Raw genomic sequence first — 20845 nt, forward strand, 5'->3', positions numbered from 1 at the left:
GAAACTGTGTATGATTCTGACATGTTCATCCTTGCAATAAAAGCGAACTTTGACATGACAGAGTTCTAAGAGGCTCACACCAAAAACAAGTGTAATATTCTAGACATTCAGAAAAGAAATGTTATATTTGTCTCAGACATGTAAGATCCAACTCTATATTGGTCCCTGAAGTGATTGCTGGGGTTTCATCAGTGTCACAGAATCTAAAAATGTAGAGTGGAAATAAAACCTTTAACGCCATAACTGTGTGAACAAGCAATACTCTGTAGGCAGCACCAGTATTGTTTACAGTATATTATTATTATTACCAAGGTATTTTAAATTGAATTTAATAGAGACCAATGGAGGCAAACCCTGGTAGCGGCAGCAGGAGGAAAGGAAAATAGTAATAATTGCTGCTGTCATTGTCACAATAACCCAGGCAAGTGGGCCCAAATGTAGAAGTAACAAGCTGGCAGCAGGAGAAAGAAGAAATAATAACTATTTATTACCAGACATGGATTGTGGGCACACAAAAGGCAATAGAACTGGATGACTGGTTTGAAACATGAGGAACAAAAAAAAACAACTGCAAAATCTGGGATGCATTAACTACATACTGAAACTGAATTCTAAGAACAGACAGGTATGAATAAACAAGGAACTAATCACAGACCTAAAGACACAGCTGGAGTAGTGTAGGCACTGGAAAAAGGAGTGGTGCAACAAACAGGGAGAAGCTGTCAAGACTAAACACTGAACAGGTGTGCTGGGGAGCTGTGGAGGGAAAGTCGGAGCAGACTCAAGAGGAAAAAGCCTTTCCATAATTAACCGACATACTTAAACCTGTCTGATAATAAACATGAATTTAAAATACACAGGTACCTGCACACTCTCTCGTTTTCAATTTAATGATGATGCAGTTCAAATGTGGTAAACAGAGGCTGTAAATGCAAGTTTTTTCAAATCTGCAAAAACAAATGCTACAACTTCAATAAAGGCCACTAAGTCCAGTATAACCAACGGGGGGGGGGGGGTGGGGGGGGGGAGTCTGAGGGCCTCTGGAGGATTGGTGGAGAATGGCAGCTACTGTATAGGGACACACCTTCAGTCTGCAAACAGAACCATAAAAGTGCCTCAAAGGAATAACAGTGACATAGAAGTATACATAAGCATCTCAAAGTCACACACATATCCACACACACACTAATAATGGGGCAATGTAATTGTAGTTGTACATGAAAATGCATGTGAAAGATGAGATTGAGTGAAGTAGAACTAACTTCAACAAAAGCTGTTAGAGTGCAATGTATATGTATAGTCAGGCGGGGGTTGGGGGGAGTGGGGGGGGGGGGGGGGTGAGAAAGTGCAGACGCCCTAACTGAGGAATGTATGGTAACACCATAATAGGGCCTTTACAGAGGACTTCACAGTTATTCTGAGGAACCAACTCAAGCTTCACATAAACAGCCTGAATGATGAGTTCAAGTTCTCCTGATTTCTGCAGCACCAAGAGTCCAGCGACCAAAGTGCTGGCTGCAGGGAGAGGTTCGGATGAGGTGGAAATAGAAAGCATGAGAAGTTAAGTAAGTTCCCTGCTATTCTTTTTACAACGAGGCTCAAGGAAACAACAGGTGTTAATGAGCTCAGGAGTGGTGGTGTGGGATATCAACGAGGCATGAAAGCATCACCAGGATAATAACCTTTTATTAAGTGTGTCTTGATGAGATATTTCCGGCTTTTAAGCAACAGTTATTTTAATGCAGGACAATATCGTTATCTGTGAACCCATCAACGTCTAAATGAAGAATTGACTTAATGCAAAGTCTGTATTATTATGTGCACAATTGCACAGGCATATGCATATAATCTTTCTAATATGGACAATTGCACATTCCTGGTTATGTTTTGTTTTCCAGTCTCTTCATTTTAATCTTTTAAAATGATAAACACACACATTCCACACAATAATACATAATGACACATAATGTCCCATATTAAAAAAGAAAACATTCATCTTGTATCTCTGAGTCTGCTGTAGCATTGCTGTAGGGTTTAATATAGTACATTTCTATTTCTATTTTATATTACTTATAACTTGACTTGACTATTTTCTCTAACTTTGTGTAGAAACTTTTATTTTCTCCTCATTTTGTATATTTTGATTGATATGTACCACAACACTTGAGGCAGATACCTTGTACGTGCACATACTTGACAATAGACCTGTTAGTGTTTCTGCTTCTCTCTTACAGGAGATAGTTCAACTTGATCTTGTTTCTGCAGCAGTAGCAGTAGCAGCAGTAGCAGCAGTAGCAGCAGCAGCAGGGAGCATTGACCAGGTGAGAGAGTGTGCTGAAGCTTACCTGATGTGACATTTGACAGGCAGAGCCCCACCTCATCAAATGTAATAATCTACTCTATGTATAACAAGCTGCAGAGTCCGTTCAACCTAAATGCACGTTGTCCACAAGTCTACTCACTTCAAAGTGGAAACTGTGTGTGTGTGTGTGTGTGTGTGTGTGTGTGTGTGTGTGGACCTGGTGATAGGCAGCTCTTGCTTCCTTATACTATTACACCTGCCAACATCACTGAGGTCCCGCTGTCAAAAATGGAAAGATCGATCAAAGAGGCACTCGAAAGGAAGAGGGCCAGATAGCTGGAGCTGTTAGAGAAGTGTCAGAAGCAGGGATGGACATCTTGCTGTGTACCTTACAAAGGTGCGATGTAGAGGTTTTGTTGGCTGTTCGCTCTGCAGAGTGATCACACTGCTGGGCATCAAATAGGTGAGGAGAGCTGCAAAGAGAAGCGCCATGAAGTCCACACATTGGAGGCTGCTGAAGAAAGAGCCTCTAGATTTGCGTCATCTGTGAGGTAGCACTGCCTGAACACAAGTTTGGGCAGGAACGAGTCTACGGATGATTTTTATAACACTGTACTGTAGTGTGTAATGTGTATATGACAATTATTGATGCTGAATAAGTGAATGAAGATGCGATACAGTAGCATAATAGCTGCTGGAAAGAGAATGTACAGTATATGTCATTCACTACATCAGCTGTACCTGTTTGGCTGACTGTGCGTCATTCTGGGCTGGAAATTGTTCCTCTTAATTGCACATTTTGGCACAGCTATTCTCATCACAAGAGAGGAAGACGTCATCTCACAGAACCTCCTGCTATGACAAGAAGAAAGAAGTCATTAAATAGAGTGGCACAATTTAGAATTGGTGTTACGCAACTAATCACAGTATTGTGCAATGGGAATAAAGAGATACACTGTATATATAATGAAAGAAATATACTATATCAAATGCAAGCATTGTATAGAACTGCATTGCGCTGCACTGTATGTAAGTGAAAATTTTATATGCTTGTGTGTCCGTGTGTGTGTGTGTGTGTGTGGTTGGGAGTGTGGAAAGCTGGCTGGCAATGGAAGTGCTGGATTCAGATGACTAAGCAGAAGAAATGAGTTGGGTTTCTGAATATAAACTCAATTCAGTCCATGCCAGACTGTCTCTCAGCCTAGCCAATGATCCTGAGGGACTTTGGGGGACATGAAAACATTTCTGACTTCCAAGTGTTATTTCTGACCTTTAGATTGATCGGCTTCCAGGTGGCCGTTTGGCCTAAACGATTTTGCTACCTCTCACTTAAAATTTCAACTCAATTATTCGTGAGGGATGGGACACTCACACATGTTGCCCGCTGATGAACTGCTGGCTGCTATACTGACCCTCAGAATCTGCACTGAGGTGATAGATTTAATTCCTTTAACAAAGATCAATACATAAGCTGATGAGTATAGGAGGAAGGCTTTGGAAAGACAAGGTTTGGCCATTGCCCACTGGTCATGGGGGAACATCAAGCACTGCTTGATAATTTGACAACTTAATAGTTTCTTGATCCTTTTCGGTGAATTGAGTTTCTGATTGCTCCTGTCCTTTATAAGGTCAGAGGTCAGGGTCAGCTACTGAACAGCATTACGTTGCTCAAGGAGACATAAACTAATTTAGATTTTCACACAGAATAAGGGTGACACTGGCTGAAAACTCTGGTTTTGACACTGGTATGACTCACAGCAAGCTCACACCACACTCAGTCTCAAACATTATGATGTGTGTGCAGCAGGTGATGCTGCACAGCTTCTGCAATTTGAAATAATCCTTCACAGCTCTGTTCAGACCAGGATTGACAGAAAAATGAGAAGAAAATGAAAATATACAGGCTGATTTTTATTCGAATAAAAACACATATCACATTTTAAATGTCATTTTCAGAAGAAAAACACTAGTGATCTAACACATGGCCAACTTTCCAGTTTTGTAAACCTATTTGTGAATGCATTGGTAATGTTATAAACATGCCAAGTATATCCAACAAGTGGTGGCAACAACTGACGCAACATGAGGCAAGAGCTGAGATTAGCTGTGTAGTGAGGGTGGAGTTAATATGTTAGTCCCCTGAGTAACTAACATCCTTACTTACAATCTTTAAAGGCATGTTTTCTGTTTGTCTCTCTTTTTAAAGTATATTTGGCTTACATATTCTGCTTGTTTTGCAATCAGTTTATGCTATATTCTTATTTAAATTGTATTTTTTTTTTTAAAGTTTTCTACTTTTTAACATTATGTAGGTCATTGTCCTGTTTCCTGTTTTGCCACCAGACTGATTTTCCCATGATACACTTTTGAGCTTCATCTCACTAAACAGGCTTCATTGTAATGTTAAAGTACGACTTTATCTTCATTTAATAATTCACCTTGATACAAATAACTATAACAAGCATGATATTTGAGATTAAACATAAAATACTCAAATAAACATTGTGGCTAAATCCAATTAAACGAAGCGGTTATGTGCACTGCCCCTTTAAGGATGTAGTCAAAACAAAGCGTGGACTAGCCAGCCGCACGGAAGTGGTTTTGTGTCGGTGTCTCCCCATAATACTATGTGAGGAATGAGAGCTATTATGTATTTCAAATTCCGTTATCTCTCGTTAAAGCTTTTTTCCATTTAACTGAAAAAATTCCACCTATCGTTGAATTTATTTTGACATTAAGTAAACGGAGGATAGCTGGCTAGCTAGCTTGGGAGCTAGCTTGACTAACGCAAGCAGCCATGCCGCCCTACTCTGAACTGAGGAAAACCAACCACTTCTACTACTTCATCAAATTCACCTTAAATATCTACTCAATGCTCTTTTCGGTAAGTGCACGACCAAGTATTCCCATCAGCATCTAACGTACATTGATAAGTTCTGCTGAGCTGTATCTGCTCATGGTAGTGAACCACCCAGAAAACCATCACAGACATTAAACCAAATTTACTTCAAAACATTCGCGTTTAAACGTATCATCTCCTCCAAGCGTGTATATAGTGTTTAGAGCATAACATCAGGTGTATTACGAATCTACACATATTACTGTACAATTCGGCATACAACAATAAAAACAAGCACGACTCTTTTAATTATAATTTCAAGTTTTAAACCTGATCTGTCACAAACCTCAGCGAGCTTCCACCGATATAGCGTCATGATTTATTGATAATAGATGCTCTATGATGAATAGCAGGCATTCCGTATTCTCCATTGACTCTAGGTTTAATATTGTACGTGTGAAACTGTTCATCTATCGTTACTATGAGCGATATTAAATCACTATATTCGTCAATGGGATTTGGTGTGAAATTCTCTTGACACTAGCTAGCTGTGATTGATTAGCTTTCAAAGCAGGTATCTCCACATCATGCTAACTCATCTGTGATGAAGACAAGGTTTATGGGCAATCAAGAATGAAAACAACACACTTATACGATTCTATACATGTAATGTGTTTGCAATACTAATCCGTTCACTAGGTAACAAACAGCACCGTGGTGCAGGGCGTTGATCCAGTTAAAGGGATGATAATGTGGGTAAATAGTTTAGCCGACAGAAAATAAGAGAAGGCTGAAAGGAGCTTTTGTTAGTTACACACTGAACCAATTCAAGTCCATTTTCTGAATGAAATCAATCACATAATTTAAATATATTAGATATTGCTAATTCACACAGTTATCCATTCTATAGCTTTATATCTGGAGTTTTATCATAGCCATTGGTTGTCATACATTTTGCCTGATGAGCTCAAAGTGAACGTTTTTTGGTACAGAGAGAATGTTATATCACTCAGTAAAAAAAATGTGTTGAGAAAATTGTGAAACTTTATTTATATCTTCATTTCAGTCAGGTTTAACTGCTCACCATTGCCCTAGCTGCTTTAACTTGATAGTAACTTTAGACTATAGCAAGAAGACTCATCCAAAGTCACATTTTATCCAACTGAACAAGTGTGTGTCATTCTGGGCTGGAAATTGGAGAAATAAATGGGGGGAAATTACTATATGAGTTAGTATATCCAAGCCAGATGAGGCACATATTTTGAGCATAGCATTTGAGCATTTCCCTCACTCCCTAACCCAGTTCTATTTTACACCGATCTGTCAATACACGTTAATGAATTTGGTAAAGTTTGGTTGAAGCTGGATAGTTTGCCCACACCACCATCCACTTTGGCAGTCAAATAAACAGTCTACTTAGTTGCAGAGCGTCAGCCATGTATTTGTGTTTGTTAAAGTGGCAACCGGGGGGGGGGGGGGGGGGGTTAATTTGAGCAAAAAAAATCCAGCAACCAAACACTGGACGAGTCAGTGAATTTCTTCCTGAGACATTAAGTAGTAAAAATGAGCCATTCTGAGCCTTCATCACCTCGATTACATACCCCTGTGTTTTGTGGCTGGCATCCCCTTCTCTCCATCTCACCCATATACCACTTTCATCTCTGGGAACAGCATTTGGAATAATGTTCAATGTGCACCACTACATACACACATACACACACACACGCAAACACACACTCCCCAAAGCACATTATCGAATATGACTCCAAAACATGGGTAGTTAGCATTCCCTCAGTCTCTTTCATACAATACTATCTCTCCTCTATCTCTCCCTCTTACTGCTGTGATTTAGGACAGTGTAGCTCAGCTCAGTGCAGCAGAATACAAAAAAAAAACTCCTTTAGCCCCAAGCTAACAATGTAGACTTAATTAAAGCTGTCTTTGCTGTTGTAATGTGAAATTTGTTTAATGTCCTTTGACAGAAATAAAGCAGCAAGTGGGATTATTTTTGCCTAATCCACTTAACAGGACCGGTTGATTGATTTTCTTGATATTTTTAATAAGCAGCTACATTTTATTGCCATTATAAAAGAGTATAACGCTTACTTCCAAAGCAGGCTCCCATACATACAGTATAGAGGCTGGGGTTTGTGTCTTTGCACAGTATCCCTCATACCACTGGACTGTGACAAAGTATGTTTGACTCCATTTCTATAAAGTCTTCCTTCTTATCTTCATTACTGCAGCGGTGAAGGTAAGGAGGCTGACACTGGATGTGGGAACAGAGCCAAACGTATCCGCCAATGCTTTATAGAGGGGTCGAGAGCAGTAAATGGAGTTAAAGTAGATGGACCCCACTCTTAAGGCAGATTGCCTCTGTCTCCGATGGGAAAATCAATAGCAGGGAAGCAAACGCTGTTGGTCGCTTTTCTGTTTTTTGCAGAACTCCCCATAGTGCAATGTAAACAGTTGTGTAACTCTCTATTTGGCTATTGACGATTTGTGAATGTGAGTTCCAAAAAACAGAAGAGTTAGACTTTGTTAGGCATGTCAATATAAAGTAGTGTGACAGTTATTTACTGTGAGGCAGTCATACAGTGCTCTGTCAGTCTAAAGCAAGGCTGTGGACTGGCTTTGTTTGTGATGATGCTCTCATGTAACACCACTATATACCCCCCATTTTTCAATTTTCGGTGGCTCTAATCATCCTTTCACATTTTGTAACCCTTATCCAACATGATGTGAGTACTCAGGACAGCTTCAGCACATTTTAATGTTCTGTACCAGGAATGAAAATAATAAATTGGTCAAATTATAATTATTGTGCAATGCAGACCCATAATATCTGGGGAAGAAAAAGAGCACTTCCTGCCATGTGTGACGGAGGCAACAGTTGAATCTGACAGTGATTTAGATTTGATGAAAAAATGTTGTTTACATTTAAAAAAAACGGTGACACAGAGATCAAAAGTAATGTAACATAACTAGGGCCTGACTGATAATGGATTTTTGGGACCGATAGAGATATTAAAGAGCATATCGATGTGTCATACATTTTTTGCAGTGATCCCTTAAATGTAGTTATCAAACACTTAAAGATATGTAATGTAGGCATGACATTTTACAGTTTGACGTTAAAATTGTATAAAATGATGTCATAGCACTGAAACAGTAAACTGCACTGGGAATTTAATAATTACAAATAACTAAACAAAATAAACAATATATATATATATATATATATATATATAAAGAAAATACATGTCAAATGCCCTTTACATGCTGTTCATATTTTAAGTCCCTATACCAGATGTTGAACAACACGTATATTTTGCATCCATACATATCTGATCAGTCATTTATAAATAGGTGATCTCATGTTATCTAGATCAAGACAACATGACAGCCATAATTATTTGTATTAATGTATTGAAAGTGAAGGATGGAACAATATTTGAATAGTAGATTTCATTTCAGTAACTCAACACTGACCCAGAACACCCTCAAATGAATCATTTTGAAATATTTCCATCTTTATATATTCTGGGTCACCGAAAAGTCATAAAGCAATTGCTTAACAAATGTAAGTCAGGGTGTTGTATGACTTTCACTTATTTGACTCAAACAGTGTGTGACTGTGAGGGTTACATTTGCAGCGGCTGATCCTGCTTTTAATTTGAAAATTCAGTCAAAATAACAGAATCATAACACAGTCATCACAGCAGCCATCTGTTGTTGTCGTCCTGTCGCACACTGTGATTCCATCATCACAGGTTTGCAGCTCACCCAATCAGCTGTCTTTGGCTTATCCCGTCTCAATCTCTCCACACTAAAGACCGGAGGAGGGCCTTTCATTCACTGCTTCATTCCAGTAAGTGGATCTGGTGGCAGTGTATGTGGAGTCTTATCCTGCCTGGAGAAGCAACAAACCCACTTAAATTAATTTCATTAGTGTGGATTACAGTGGAGCATGTCAGTTGCCCTTTTGATAGTGTAAATACTGTTTCACAGGATTTTCCACAGTCGTATAAATCAAATCCTAAGGGAACCACTGAAACCTTTATGAATTTTGATTTATGATAATAAGCATTGTCACTTTCAGATAAATAGGTCAAACCATTGTGTGGCTGCTACAGGTGATGCTAGAGTAGAGAAACATCTGTTTAAGGCATTGTTTCCATCTACATGCAGCTGTTATTATTTGGCATGTATTTTCCCACAATATTGTTTTGAGACTGAAAAAAAAAAAATTAAATTCCATCCCAAAAGGCCCCATGACAGTCAATATATAAACATATATAGCCCAAAAAACTCAGCATCGTTTGTTCTCCATACACACAATTGTCAAGGTTGTCATCTCATTGAGCCCTCTCCCTCTTCCTCTCTCCAGCTGATGGGTCTTTGTGTGCTGTGCGTGGGGGTGTACGCCGAGGTGGAAAGGCAGAAGAATCGAACCCTGGAGGGTCTTTTCCTGGCTCCTGCCGTGGTGCTCATCCTGCTGGGCTTGGTGATGTTCACTGTGTCTGTGGTGGGCATGGTTGGTTCCCTCAGGGATAACAAGACCCTGCTGCACATGGTAAGCATGGGAGGACGAGGAGGAGGAGGAGGAGAAGGAGGAGAAGGAGGAGGAGGAAGAGGAGGAGGCGGGGGAGGCGGGGGGGATTGGGAGTATGTGCTGATGGCATGTCTTATAAAGTTTATACATGTGTGTTTATCTGTGTGTAAATATAGACACACATTAAAACTGAGAAAATGGTGGTGCGTTCAAAGTTTGTTCATCAGCAGCAGCAGCACCTCATAAAGTATTTAAATCAGTGATCACAGCTGTTGGTTTTGCCAATAACGGAGAAAGAGCTCAACGGAAACAGTGATATATTATTGTGTTTGCTTCCCAGCTGTCTAATTAGCTTGAGCTAAATAACCAGGAAGTGAGAATTAGCTTTAAAACAGGAAGTTATTGATGTCTCTGCTTATGCATTGATGAAGAAGATGAGGTGTTGACTCTCTGCTGAATGAATGTAATATGTTCCTCTACACGCTGCATGTCTCAGCACTGGTACTGGTACTGGTAGGTAGATGAAGCCAAGCGAATGCACTGTCTGATGTTGTCTTTCTGCCTTTCCCACAGTTCCTCTGTGTGCTCTGTGTGTTGCTGCTTCTCCAGGCGGTCGCTCTCACCGCAGCTCTCATCTTTGAAAAGAAGGTAAACCATTTGTTTTTCCTTTTGTTTTGCACCACATGTTCACACAATCTGCACACTATTGTATTTTATTTTGTCACAACAACCTTCAAGTCACAGTCAGGTCACTCCTTCATTGTGCTGTATCATTTTTGTCACCGTTCATAACGCTGACCTATCTCTCTCCTCTGTGCCTCTGCCTTTTTACAGACCTCCACCTTGTTTCAGAGCAGTATACGAGAAGGAATAAAACACTACTACGATGACCTGGACTTCAAAAACATCTTGGATTACGTGCAACAAAAGGTAGCGCCGTGTTGTTCTAGGAATAGGAATAAAATTGATTCTTTTTTATATTTAAGGTCATGGTCAACTGTCGGTCCGTGATATAAATCGTGACATTTAGAGATTCTCATCCCTCCCAGTTTGTACCTGTGGGATGTGACTCAGACAAGAACACAGTTATTGTTCCTCTGATGTTTTTAATATTCATCTCTGTTTGTTTTTTTGTTGTTTTTTTTTTCATCTGCCTTATTAAACATGTGGTGTCTTCTCTACAGTTATCTCTCCCAGCAGTGGCATGTTGCTCAGTGGGGAAGCTGGATCTGATGTTATAGGAAGAAAAGAATTAAAGCCTGACAAAATAACAAAATAAAGAGTATAATAGAACAAAACCACACCAGCACACACACACACACATGGTAGAGTTATATTACAGGACTTTTAAAACGCTGACAGCCTTAAAACATCTTTTCTTTTGCTATTCTAAATACAGACTCTTTGAAATGTTCAGGTGTTTTTAGAGCGGGAAAAAAACTAAAGTGGTGTGTGTCTCCATTAGAAACCCTCAGGATGGATGAGAAAGGTTGGGTACAGTTGAGCTGTGGCAGCCTGCAGGTATTAAATGTAACAAGAGAATAAATGAAGTGGAGCAGCCTGGTAACCGACATTGGACATTGGATTGCTACATAATAGCAGCGTGCCATCCCCATTTATTCCCTTGTTTCCTGTCTGTCTCTTACCCAAAGGCCCAAAGGCAAAAAAGCAAAAAAGCCCAGAGCAGAAAATCTGAATGAATAAAACAAAAAAAGAATGAATAAAAAGAAAACTGTACAAGTGGATATAAAAGAAATGTTGCCTTTCTGTGTGAGACTCATATTATATCAAAGTCAGTACAGATGACTTTACTACTAACTCCACTGAAGCGTGTACTAGATGGTTTGATTGTCTGATTATTGAACTTGAAAACAGATTGGCCGTAATGGCTATATTTAACCTTTCCAACACGAGCTCAGAAAATAATCTCTTGTTCTTCAATCCCACATTTTCACAGTTTGGAGCCTTTCTATGGAGGGATACTTACAGTTTTTTCATCATGTGCGTCGATAGGGAGGACAATAAATCCTGCTTCCTGCCTCTTGCCCATTTTTTCTTTTCTTTTTTTCATCCCTCCGCTTGTAAAAATGTCTTATCTGCAAAGCCAGAGCAGTGCCCCGTACAACAGCATGCAGCTGAGGTTAGGCGATCACAGAGATAGTCTCCTTCATTGTCTGGGAAAGGTCTCAATACAATGAACACTTTATTACATTTTGTCCGTGCGACACTTTTTAAATCATTTTAATTTATAACCTTTTGACAGATTGTCAGAAACTCTGCGGTCTGTACTTTCAACTTTGGATTTCTACAGGAATGCAGTGCACAGAAAGATAATTTGTCTGTCTGTGTAGAGGGAGTTGGGATCAGTGGGAAGGGACCTAAAAGACACTTAAGCTCCTAATTGTCTTTTATTGTTTTGTTTTCTAGTTCTCATGCTGTGGAGGGGACGAGTATAAAGACTGGGGAGTCAACCAGTACCATTTCTGCAATGGAACTGGTCCACTAGCCTGCGGGGTTCCGTATACCTGCTGTGTTCGTGGCAAGGTGAGTGCCAGCAACACACCACACACCCACACACACACACACCCACACACACACACACACACACACACACACACACACACACACACAGTACAAGCAAGCTGTCACATAAACTCTGTGAATAGTCCTGTTACTATAATTATCGACTTATAGTACTATAACGTAATTATGGACATCATCATGTCTATATATGGACTTATCGTATAATACATGGACATGACCCTTATAATTTTTTGACCTCAGTATTACCACACTTCACATTAGCAGCTAAGAGGCTATTCATGTCACATTGGCTAAACAAGTAGTGTCCTCCATTCCTCACTGTGTACGTCCTGAGTGGAGACTGCAGAAGAATTAAAGGTAAATAACTCTGTCCCCAACCATAATGGCAGAAGCGTAGCGCCCACTGTACAATCTCACCCCACCCCACCCCACCCCCCACTCCCTGCATTATTATGCTATTATATTGTCATTATATCAGCGGTATAAAATGATCTTCAAATGACAATAATATTGTTTATCGCGATTATTTCTGAGACAATATATCGTCCAAGAAAAGAAGTTACAGGCCTATCTCTGAAAAACATCTGCACCAGCTGTGTGTAGTATATCTTAAGAAGCAAAGTTATTAAAATGTAAAAACATGATGAAAGTTGCATGACAACACACGCAGCATATAAAGCACTCGAGAAAAAAAAAATGAAACCAGAAGTTAACTTTCACATTTATTTGTTACACTCTCTATTTTGATTGACATTTCCAGCTTATTTGATCTTGTTCCAGCTGTGTGGGATGTTAGGAGACTATTTTCACAGCAGTAGGAAAAAGCACAGGTGTTACCAATAACCTTGACTGTGACTCTGTTCCATGCTCCATGCAGGAGTCTCAGTGAGCCAGCATACACAATACACAGGCAATGAAACCTGCACACGTGAATGGACTGCAGCCAAGGTTCATGTTAGTAATGACACCTGGGCCTTTTCTAGTATGCCTACTGTTAAAAAAAAAAAAAACGCTTGTGCAACAGACTACAGTTTCTTAAACAACCATCAGCCTCCAGATTGAGGGTTGGAAAGCACAGGTGAGACTGCTGCCATCAAGCGACTTGGCAGCTAACTTTACCCCTCATTAGTTTACTCAGCTGTCAAGGGAACAAAACTCCAAAACTCTGCTCGCCTACCTCTCAGAAGATGCAACAATCAGGTGTTTAGGTTGTGATGTTCAGCCTGAGGCCACTACAGCTTGCATGCCTGTATGAGGTGTGGGGGGTGCTCCTTTTATCTATTTGAGTTTCAGTGGTGGAAAAAATAAAATGCATAAAGCCACACAGCTGAAAGTGACTGTTGGTATATGTAGAGGGTTAGAGTTGTTGTGGCAATGGAATTATCCAACACACTTAACTTGACTGAAGTTTCATTGATTAGAGAGATAAAGTGTGTTTTTGTCACACCCAGCAATAATATATCACATAAATTAGTGTGTGTTGATTCTCTCTCTTTCTTAGATAGATATCAGATTAAACCAGTTCAGCCAGTTAATTAGCTAGTGTTGATATCATGTGATCAGGTGGGCGATACTCCTACCTGTTATCAATACCAGATAATTAATCCTACACCCTGCTGACTGATAGTATAGACCAGGAGACTCAAACTGACTTTAGTTCAGTGGCCACATATAGCTCAATTTGATCTTAAGTTACCTGTGAAATCATTGTATAATAACCTAAAAATAATAAATATATATTATAACTTTACTATAATAAACCACACATACAGATTGATGGACAGCCTGAGATGTCTCAATCTTTATTTTGAAGGTGCTGATTGACATTTTCACAACATGTTTTCATAGATTTTTCCAAAGTGTATTCTGGTCAGGTTGGGGAAAAAACCTCCTGAAGCAGCAATTTATATGAAGTAGACTCCTCACAGTTGAACTTGATCCTGAAACTGTGCACCTCTCAACCTTCACCAGTGCATTGATATTAGGTGTCAGCAGCTGCCAGTATCAGTTTGTCATTCATGTTTTGTTTTATTCATGCTCATCGCAGAAAAAGCTTGTTCACAATAGATGGGTCGTCCCAAACATGCACAAACTTTTTTCAGCCTGGACTGTCAATCTGGGGTTACCCTGGTAACAGATACTGATAAAATATGCTGAGGCAGATTTGTCTTTTATATCTGAATCGCATTGCAGGTCAATTATGCTGTTATATTATCATTACATCATTGGTATAAAATGATCTTCAAATTACAATAATATCATTAATCACAATTATTTCTGAGACAGTATATCGTCCAACTAAAGTAGATACAGGCCTATCTGTGAAACATCTGCACCAGCTGTGTGTAGTATATCTTAAGAAGCAAAGTTATTAAAATGTAAAACTTTTTTTTTTAAAAACATGATGGGCGCGCAGGTGGGCGAGTGGTTAGAGCGCATGCCATATACGACCCCGGTTCGAATCCCAATCGGAGGTCCTTTGCTGCATGTCACCCCCCCCCCCCTCCCATGTTTCCTGTCGATTTACTGATGAATAAAGGCGTCTATGCCAATAAAATCTAAAAAAAAAAAAAAAACATGATGAAAACTGCAGCAGGTTTGTAGTGAGCAATGAAAGGTATCCTGTATTATGACAACACATGCAGCATATTAAGCACTAGAGAAAAACATCTAAGCAGAAATTCACTTTCACATCTTTCTCTTTATATTAATTGTCCTTATATGATCTTCCAATGACAATAATATCGTTTATCGCGATTATCTCTGAGACAATATATCGTCCAACAACAGTAAGGTATAGTGATGGGTCTATCCAAGCCTTTACTGTGAATGGTGAGCAACAATAAGTGAGAACAGCAGTGTTTTATTGAAAAATTGGAATTACTTTTCAAAGTTATCAAGCAGGCCAGATTGAACTACTTGGCTGGCTGGTTCTAGCCCACGTGCCGTATGTTTGACACCCCTGGTATAGACCCACAAACCATCCACTGAGTCATTGACGTCTCCTACTTTATCAAAGCAAGAAAAAGACATGCATTATTTACACAACAGAGACATCATTTCAGCCAGCTAACAGGAGACATGTAGCAATTGGAAGGTATACAGCCTCTATGAGGTTTCTCTCTAAATGAAATGTTGGGTCCCTAGAGGCCCCCACTCCGCCCTCCATATGTGTGGTATCACTCCTGTCCCTCGCCTCAAAGCACCGATACGGTCTCTGAAAGCAGTGGAGCTGTGCTGGAGAAATTAATGACAGAATCATCCAATACTCTCACACACACATACACACACACACACACTACAGATAGAGGGGTTGATTAGAAAGGCTGAACATTGGCTCGGTTTCTGCTGTTATCAGGTCCTACCTGTCAGGGCAAGGAGTCATTTTTGCTAACACTTAAGTTCACGCTCTGGCTGGCAGGGGACAGGTACACACACACACACACACACACACACACACACACACACACACACACACACACACACACCTCCCTCCTCCCCTGTGAGGAGCATTGCATTTTCACCTATGTCCCCACGGTGTTGTGTGTGTGTGTGTGGTCACCTTGGCTCTAACTTTCTGAATCTTTCCAGATGGGAGAAGTCATCAACACTCTATGTGGATACAAGACTCTGGATAAAGAGGTAAGAGGAGCGGCTGTACACAGATTTGAATCATCCATGTGCATCCTAACTCAATTTAGAATATGTCAACATTTGTTTCCCCTATGATTAAATGATGCCTACTTTCACAGCGTTCTTATATTTATTTTCATGTTACATTAGTTGTAATTAGTGTTAATGGCTTGTTTTTGTCATAATGAGTAGGCTGAGGTAATACAGGAATTAAAATGTTTTTAAAAAAAATCAGTTTTGCAAATGTTTTCTGTGTAAGGCAATGTGTTAAACGTGTTTCTACATTTTTATCCAAGAACTATTAAAGGACAGATTCACAGTTTTTCAAGTATGTCCTAAAACAACAGTCAGGTGCTCAGCTGTAATCATTCCTCCTGTTCATACTGGCTATTACAGCATCACCTTAAAATACCTTTTCAATGTACGGTGAAAATCGTTAAAGTGAAGGCGGATCAAATCTGCAGTCCTTGTTTTGAGCAAAAATGTATTTAAAGTTTGTGTAAAGTCAGAATAAATATGTGTTCTGAGTTTGACATACCACAGAAAAGTGTGTTGTTAACCACCCTGCCAAATTTAAATGATTAAAAAAAATCGCCAAATATATGAAATTAGGCTTCAAAGTTGTGTAAAAAACGCTGTGGGAGTGCCCGCAGAGTCCACTGAAACCCCGCCCGCCCCCTACCAAGTGTCACCTGTCAATCAAAGTCAACACCTCTACCAGAAACTTGGACGCTACATCTGAGAGCTTTCTGCTGCTAACTCAGCTGCTAGCTCGGCGGCTAACTCAGCGGCTAGCTCGTCGGCTAACTCGGCAGCTAACTGGCTAACTGTAGACTGTAGTAGTAGTAGTGTGTGCTGAATATATTTATACCTCTACAGCAGCAGGGGTGGTTTATGCTAACGCAGCTGTGATTTTCAGTCCCGCCCACTAAATCCTGAACACAGAAATCTTGAAACACAGTTTGTGAAGCCTAGCTCCACAATTCAAATCTAAACGGTTGAAATGCTTTTTACACATTTTTTAGAAATACATTCATGACGTATTTAATGTGTTTAGAAGAAAATGTCTGAATTCACTTTACACGGTCTTTAAAAGTTAAAAAGGTTCAATATGAACAGGAGGAATGATGAGATGTGTCAATGGTTATTTGGGAACTGAATGTTGTTTTAAGACACAAATGAAAATGTGTGTCTGTCCTTTTTAAGAATAGAAAGGTAACATTTATGAAGATAATTTGACAATAACATAGACAGTATGTCTGTTTGAGAGCACTACCTCTTGTAAAATAGGGCATGTTTTTAATTTATAGTGTTTCATTACTTTTAAGGATCATACATACTCTTATTATCACAACTTGAATTTTATATTCATTTTAACAGTGCAGTAGACTGAATGGACACACAGTTCAGGAGTTTGAGAGCTTTATTGGTTTAACTTTCTAGTCTTTTTTTCCCCAGTGGAGTAAAATGTTCAGTTTGAGTTTTAAACAGCAAACTTTCCTCCTCGTTGTCTTCCTCTGCTCTGCATATCAGCGTGAAACCCTGCATGAGATGATCCACGTGCGAGGCTGTATCCACGCAGTCAACCTCTGGATGAGTGACAACATTGGAATAACCATCGCGTTCTGCTGCGCCATCGGCCTGCCACAGGTAATTTAAACCTACTGACACTGAGCTGCGTTTGAAGCCTCATTTCATTTGAAGGTTCCCAAAAGCTAATTCAAATTTTTAAAAATGTTCATCCTAGCAGCACTATTTGTCGCCTTATGCTTCATTAAAGAAATGTTGGAGGTTTTGGCAGAAAGATCACACCCTGTCAGAATACTTGATGCCAAATACAAAAAAAGTATCTTTTCTAAAACTTGCTTCAGTTGTTGACAGTTTCATTAGCTCTGAATTCACCTCTTACTCATTGAAATGTCCAAAAGTGTCTTCTAATGCATAAATTTAGATATGTAACAGCCCCCTTCACATAGTCGTAATTATAATAATTACTTTCCTGAAACAGCTGCATCCATAGAATTGACTCTTTGCTGAACTACTGCACTAGAATACATTTAGAGTCCATACAAGCTGCAAGAAAAACACCTATTTGTCTAGTTAATAGAGCCCTGTTTTGTTCTTGAGGAAAAACTCCCTCATTTTAACTTCATTAACAGACCTTCATTGTGGTTGAGTCTCATTTTTTCCCACGTGTTAATAGTGTGAAAACATCGGTACGGTCTTTAGACTAAACTAACGCTCGAGTGTTTAAAAATTGAGATCTTGAGTTATTGTAAATCAAAATAGCACTTTAATGTGTTGAGGCTGTGAGCACGTATTTCATTGGCTGTGATAGAAGGTCAAGATGGCAGGGCACAGTTATTGATAACAGAGCTTCATGAAGGGCTTTATAGTGGTGAGATGGACCGCTGCCATAAAAAGAATAATACACCTGTGAGAGGAAACATTAAACATCAGGAGGAGGGATGGGAGCACATAACTGTTATTTAAAGACTTGAAAAATGTCAACTCATCCTTTTAAAACAGCTGAAAGTAGACGAGTCATTACAAGAAGTACCTGCAATACAATTAGTCTTGTTACGCTTGATTTACACACACACACACACACACACACTTATGGTCATGATGACTTTAACCCTTACCTACTTAATGTTCTGATAATTAGTCTCTACAACAATTCACATTCATACATCCCCCATCAGTCATTAAGGAATTCATTAGATCAATCCTTAATGAAGCTGTCAGAGTTTGTCTGGAGGAAAAAAGACCTTCACTATCACTATATTACAGTCCAGGAGAACATTTGATAGATTATGAGGGGTGCACAGGTCAAATTTGGATAGTTGCATATATTAAAATATGTATCAGCTGCACAAAAAATAAAAATATGATGGGTTTTTTTGTATATCTGGGGTCACATGTTTTTTTTGTAGAGCTTTCCATGTAAAAATGGGTCAAATTTGACCCGTAACAGTATATAAGGGTTAAGGCCAATTGTGATAATTGATTATTGATAATTGTTAAGTCATTCAACAGTCAAGAAAAGTTTTAATTGGGTTAGTTGGGCTTGTTTAAGATAAGAAGGATAACTTATAATAATAATTATAACAAAAATAATAATGAGGCATTCTATTTAAAGTCGCCTTTCAAAGCACCCAAGGACACTTACAAGACACATAAAACAACAACAACAACAACAACAACAACAACAGTACATTAAACAATATAAATCAGCTAACATCGATATGGAAGTTAATATATATCACTTTGACATTTTTAGGCAACAATGAAGCATTTAATGAATTGATTAATCATTCAAACACTCCTTTTAATCAATGACAATAATCATCAGCTGCATCTATGCTACTGTCTATAATGCCCCCCCCCCCTCCAAACTCAACACTTTCAACCAATCATCACGTCTCCCACACAGCTGCTCGGCATCATCCTCAGCTGCGTCTTCTGGAACCTTCTGGTGGACATGAGCGAGTCGGCCGACATGGTCGACTTCAAGATCAAGAAATCGGAGTTCGCCTACAGCGAGCTGGACCTGGCGGGAGCCGGCTGGTGCATGTGCCTGCCGAGGGACGGGGGCTACCTGCCCGTCCCGGCCTCCGAACCCGAACTGGACCCCATCGACGTTCACCTGCGGAAGCTCAAGAAGCAGCAACCCCTCACGCACGCCCAGCTCCGAGAAATGCAGCAGTCCAGATCGGTCACCGGGCTGGACGAGGTGGACATCGGCCGGAAGCAGAAAAGAGAACACTGAGCACTCTTTTCTTTTCTTTACTTTTTTTTTTTTTTTTTTGGTTCCTCTTTCTTGCCTTTTTTTTTTAGGTTTTGCCTTTTTATTTATGGGGTCATTGTAATCATTTGTCGGAGTTGTGTTGCGCTACTTGATGGTTGAAACCTCTCAGTTATTGGATCAAGACAATTCAGTCAGCTAAAGGGATCAGAAGTATTTTGGCACTTTGTCAATGAATTTGTTTACACTAAAATATGAAGGCACAACATTGGCTTTTTAAAACAAATGTTTCTTTTCTGTCTTATTTGTGAAGATTGATATTGAAAGATTTTTTTTTCTTGCCATCGTATCACATTTTATCTCTTTTTATATCTTTTAGCCTTTGAAATTGAGCTACGTCTCACGTGCTAAAGCTTACCTCAGGCTGTTTTGAAAATAGCCCAGAAGTCAGAGGACAGTACTATTTGATGTATAAATTAATGGTAGCTTGAACAGAAGTTTTTTCAGTGTACGAGAAATAGGAATAGCCAAGTATGTCTTGCGTGTAGCGTCTGTGACGGATGTGTACAGTTTGTGTATTATTTCTTGATTGATATGATTTTTTTGAATTTGATTTTGTGCAATCAGTGTACATTGTAAGACTGATAGTTGTGGAATTATATGGGATGCATGTTTTGTACTGTATATGAAGTAAGTTATTTAAAAAAAAAACTAAAAAAAAAACAAGCAACAACTCAGTTTACATGTTCTCATAGGCTCTCATGGGGGAGGGGGGTTCAATCTATTCCATTTTTCAATAAAACTTTTTATTCCTCCCATCTTTTAAAGGAATGACTAAAGGGTTTATCCAGACTACAAATCCAGTGAAAAGCTATTCTATGACGATTTTTTCTATCTGAGTTATGCACTGTTTTGAGCTTCCCCCTAGCTCCTGCCTTGTATCAGCACTACTGTTCTTGTCAATAAAGCTGAATTTGTCTACTGATTTGTGCACTTCATTACTTTTTTTATTGCTGAATGTGTTGTGTTTGTCATGTAAGCAAGTCAAATCTTAATCTGAAAAGCAACTAGTATCTGTAATGATTAGAAATGGACAGAAACTGAAAGTAATATTGATTAAGAAGGATGTAAATTATAGAATTTATACAATTAGTTTAAGTATTACTAACACTGATCACTCTACCTGTGTATATCCTCTCCTGTTCCACACACTACCTCCTGAAC

The 20845-nt window shown here is 39.3% G+C and overlaps 1 protein-coding gene across 1 annotated transcript; it reads left to right on the forward strand.

The window, feature by feature from the left end:
- The first annotated feature begins 4903 nt into the window (after positions 1–4903).
- On the forward strand, positions 4904–20362 carry zgc:110329 (uncharacterized protein LOC550500 homolog). The gene is made up of 8 exons (XM_053326234.1): positions 4904–5186; positions 9532–9717; positions 10270–10344; positions 10531–10626; positions 12124–12240; positions 15832–15882; positions 17407–17523; positions 19310–20362. The coding sequence occupies exons 1-8, from the start codon at positions 5100–5102 to the stop codon at positions 19643–19645; spliced, it is 1065 nt and encodes a 354-aa protein (XP_053182209.1). The 5' UTR covers positions 4904–5099; the 3' UTR covers positions 19646–20362.
- Positions 20363–20845: the final 483 nt, after the last annotated feature.

This window comes from Scomber japonicus, chromosome 9 (genome assembly GCF_027409825.1).
Source record: "Scomber japonicus isolate fScoJap1 chromosome 9, fScoJap1.pri, whole genome shotgun sequence".
Classification (NCBI taxonomy): Eukaryota; Metazoa; Chordata; class Actinopteri; order Scombriformes; family Scombridae; genus Scomber; species Scomber japonicus.

What these genes read in the sequence shown, in the direction of transcription:
- zgc:110329 (XM_053326234.1), top strand. Translation starts at nt 5,100, where the DNA reads ATGCCGCCCTACTCTGAACTGAGGAAAACCAACCACTTCTACTACTTC. An exon ending in ACAAGACTCTGGATAAAGAG is followed by an intron (nt 15,883 to 17,406) that starts GTAAGAGGAGCG and finishes TCTGCATATCAG; the next exon opens with CGTGAAACCCTGCATGAGAT. An exon ending in GCGCCATCGGCCTGCCACAG is followed by an intron (nt 17,524 to 19,309) that starts GTAATTTAAACC and finishes TCTCCCACACAG; the next exon opens with CTGCTCGGCATCATCCTCAG.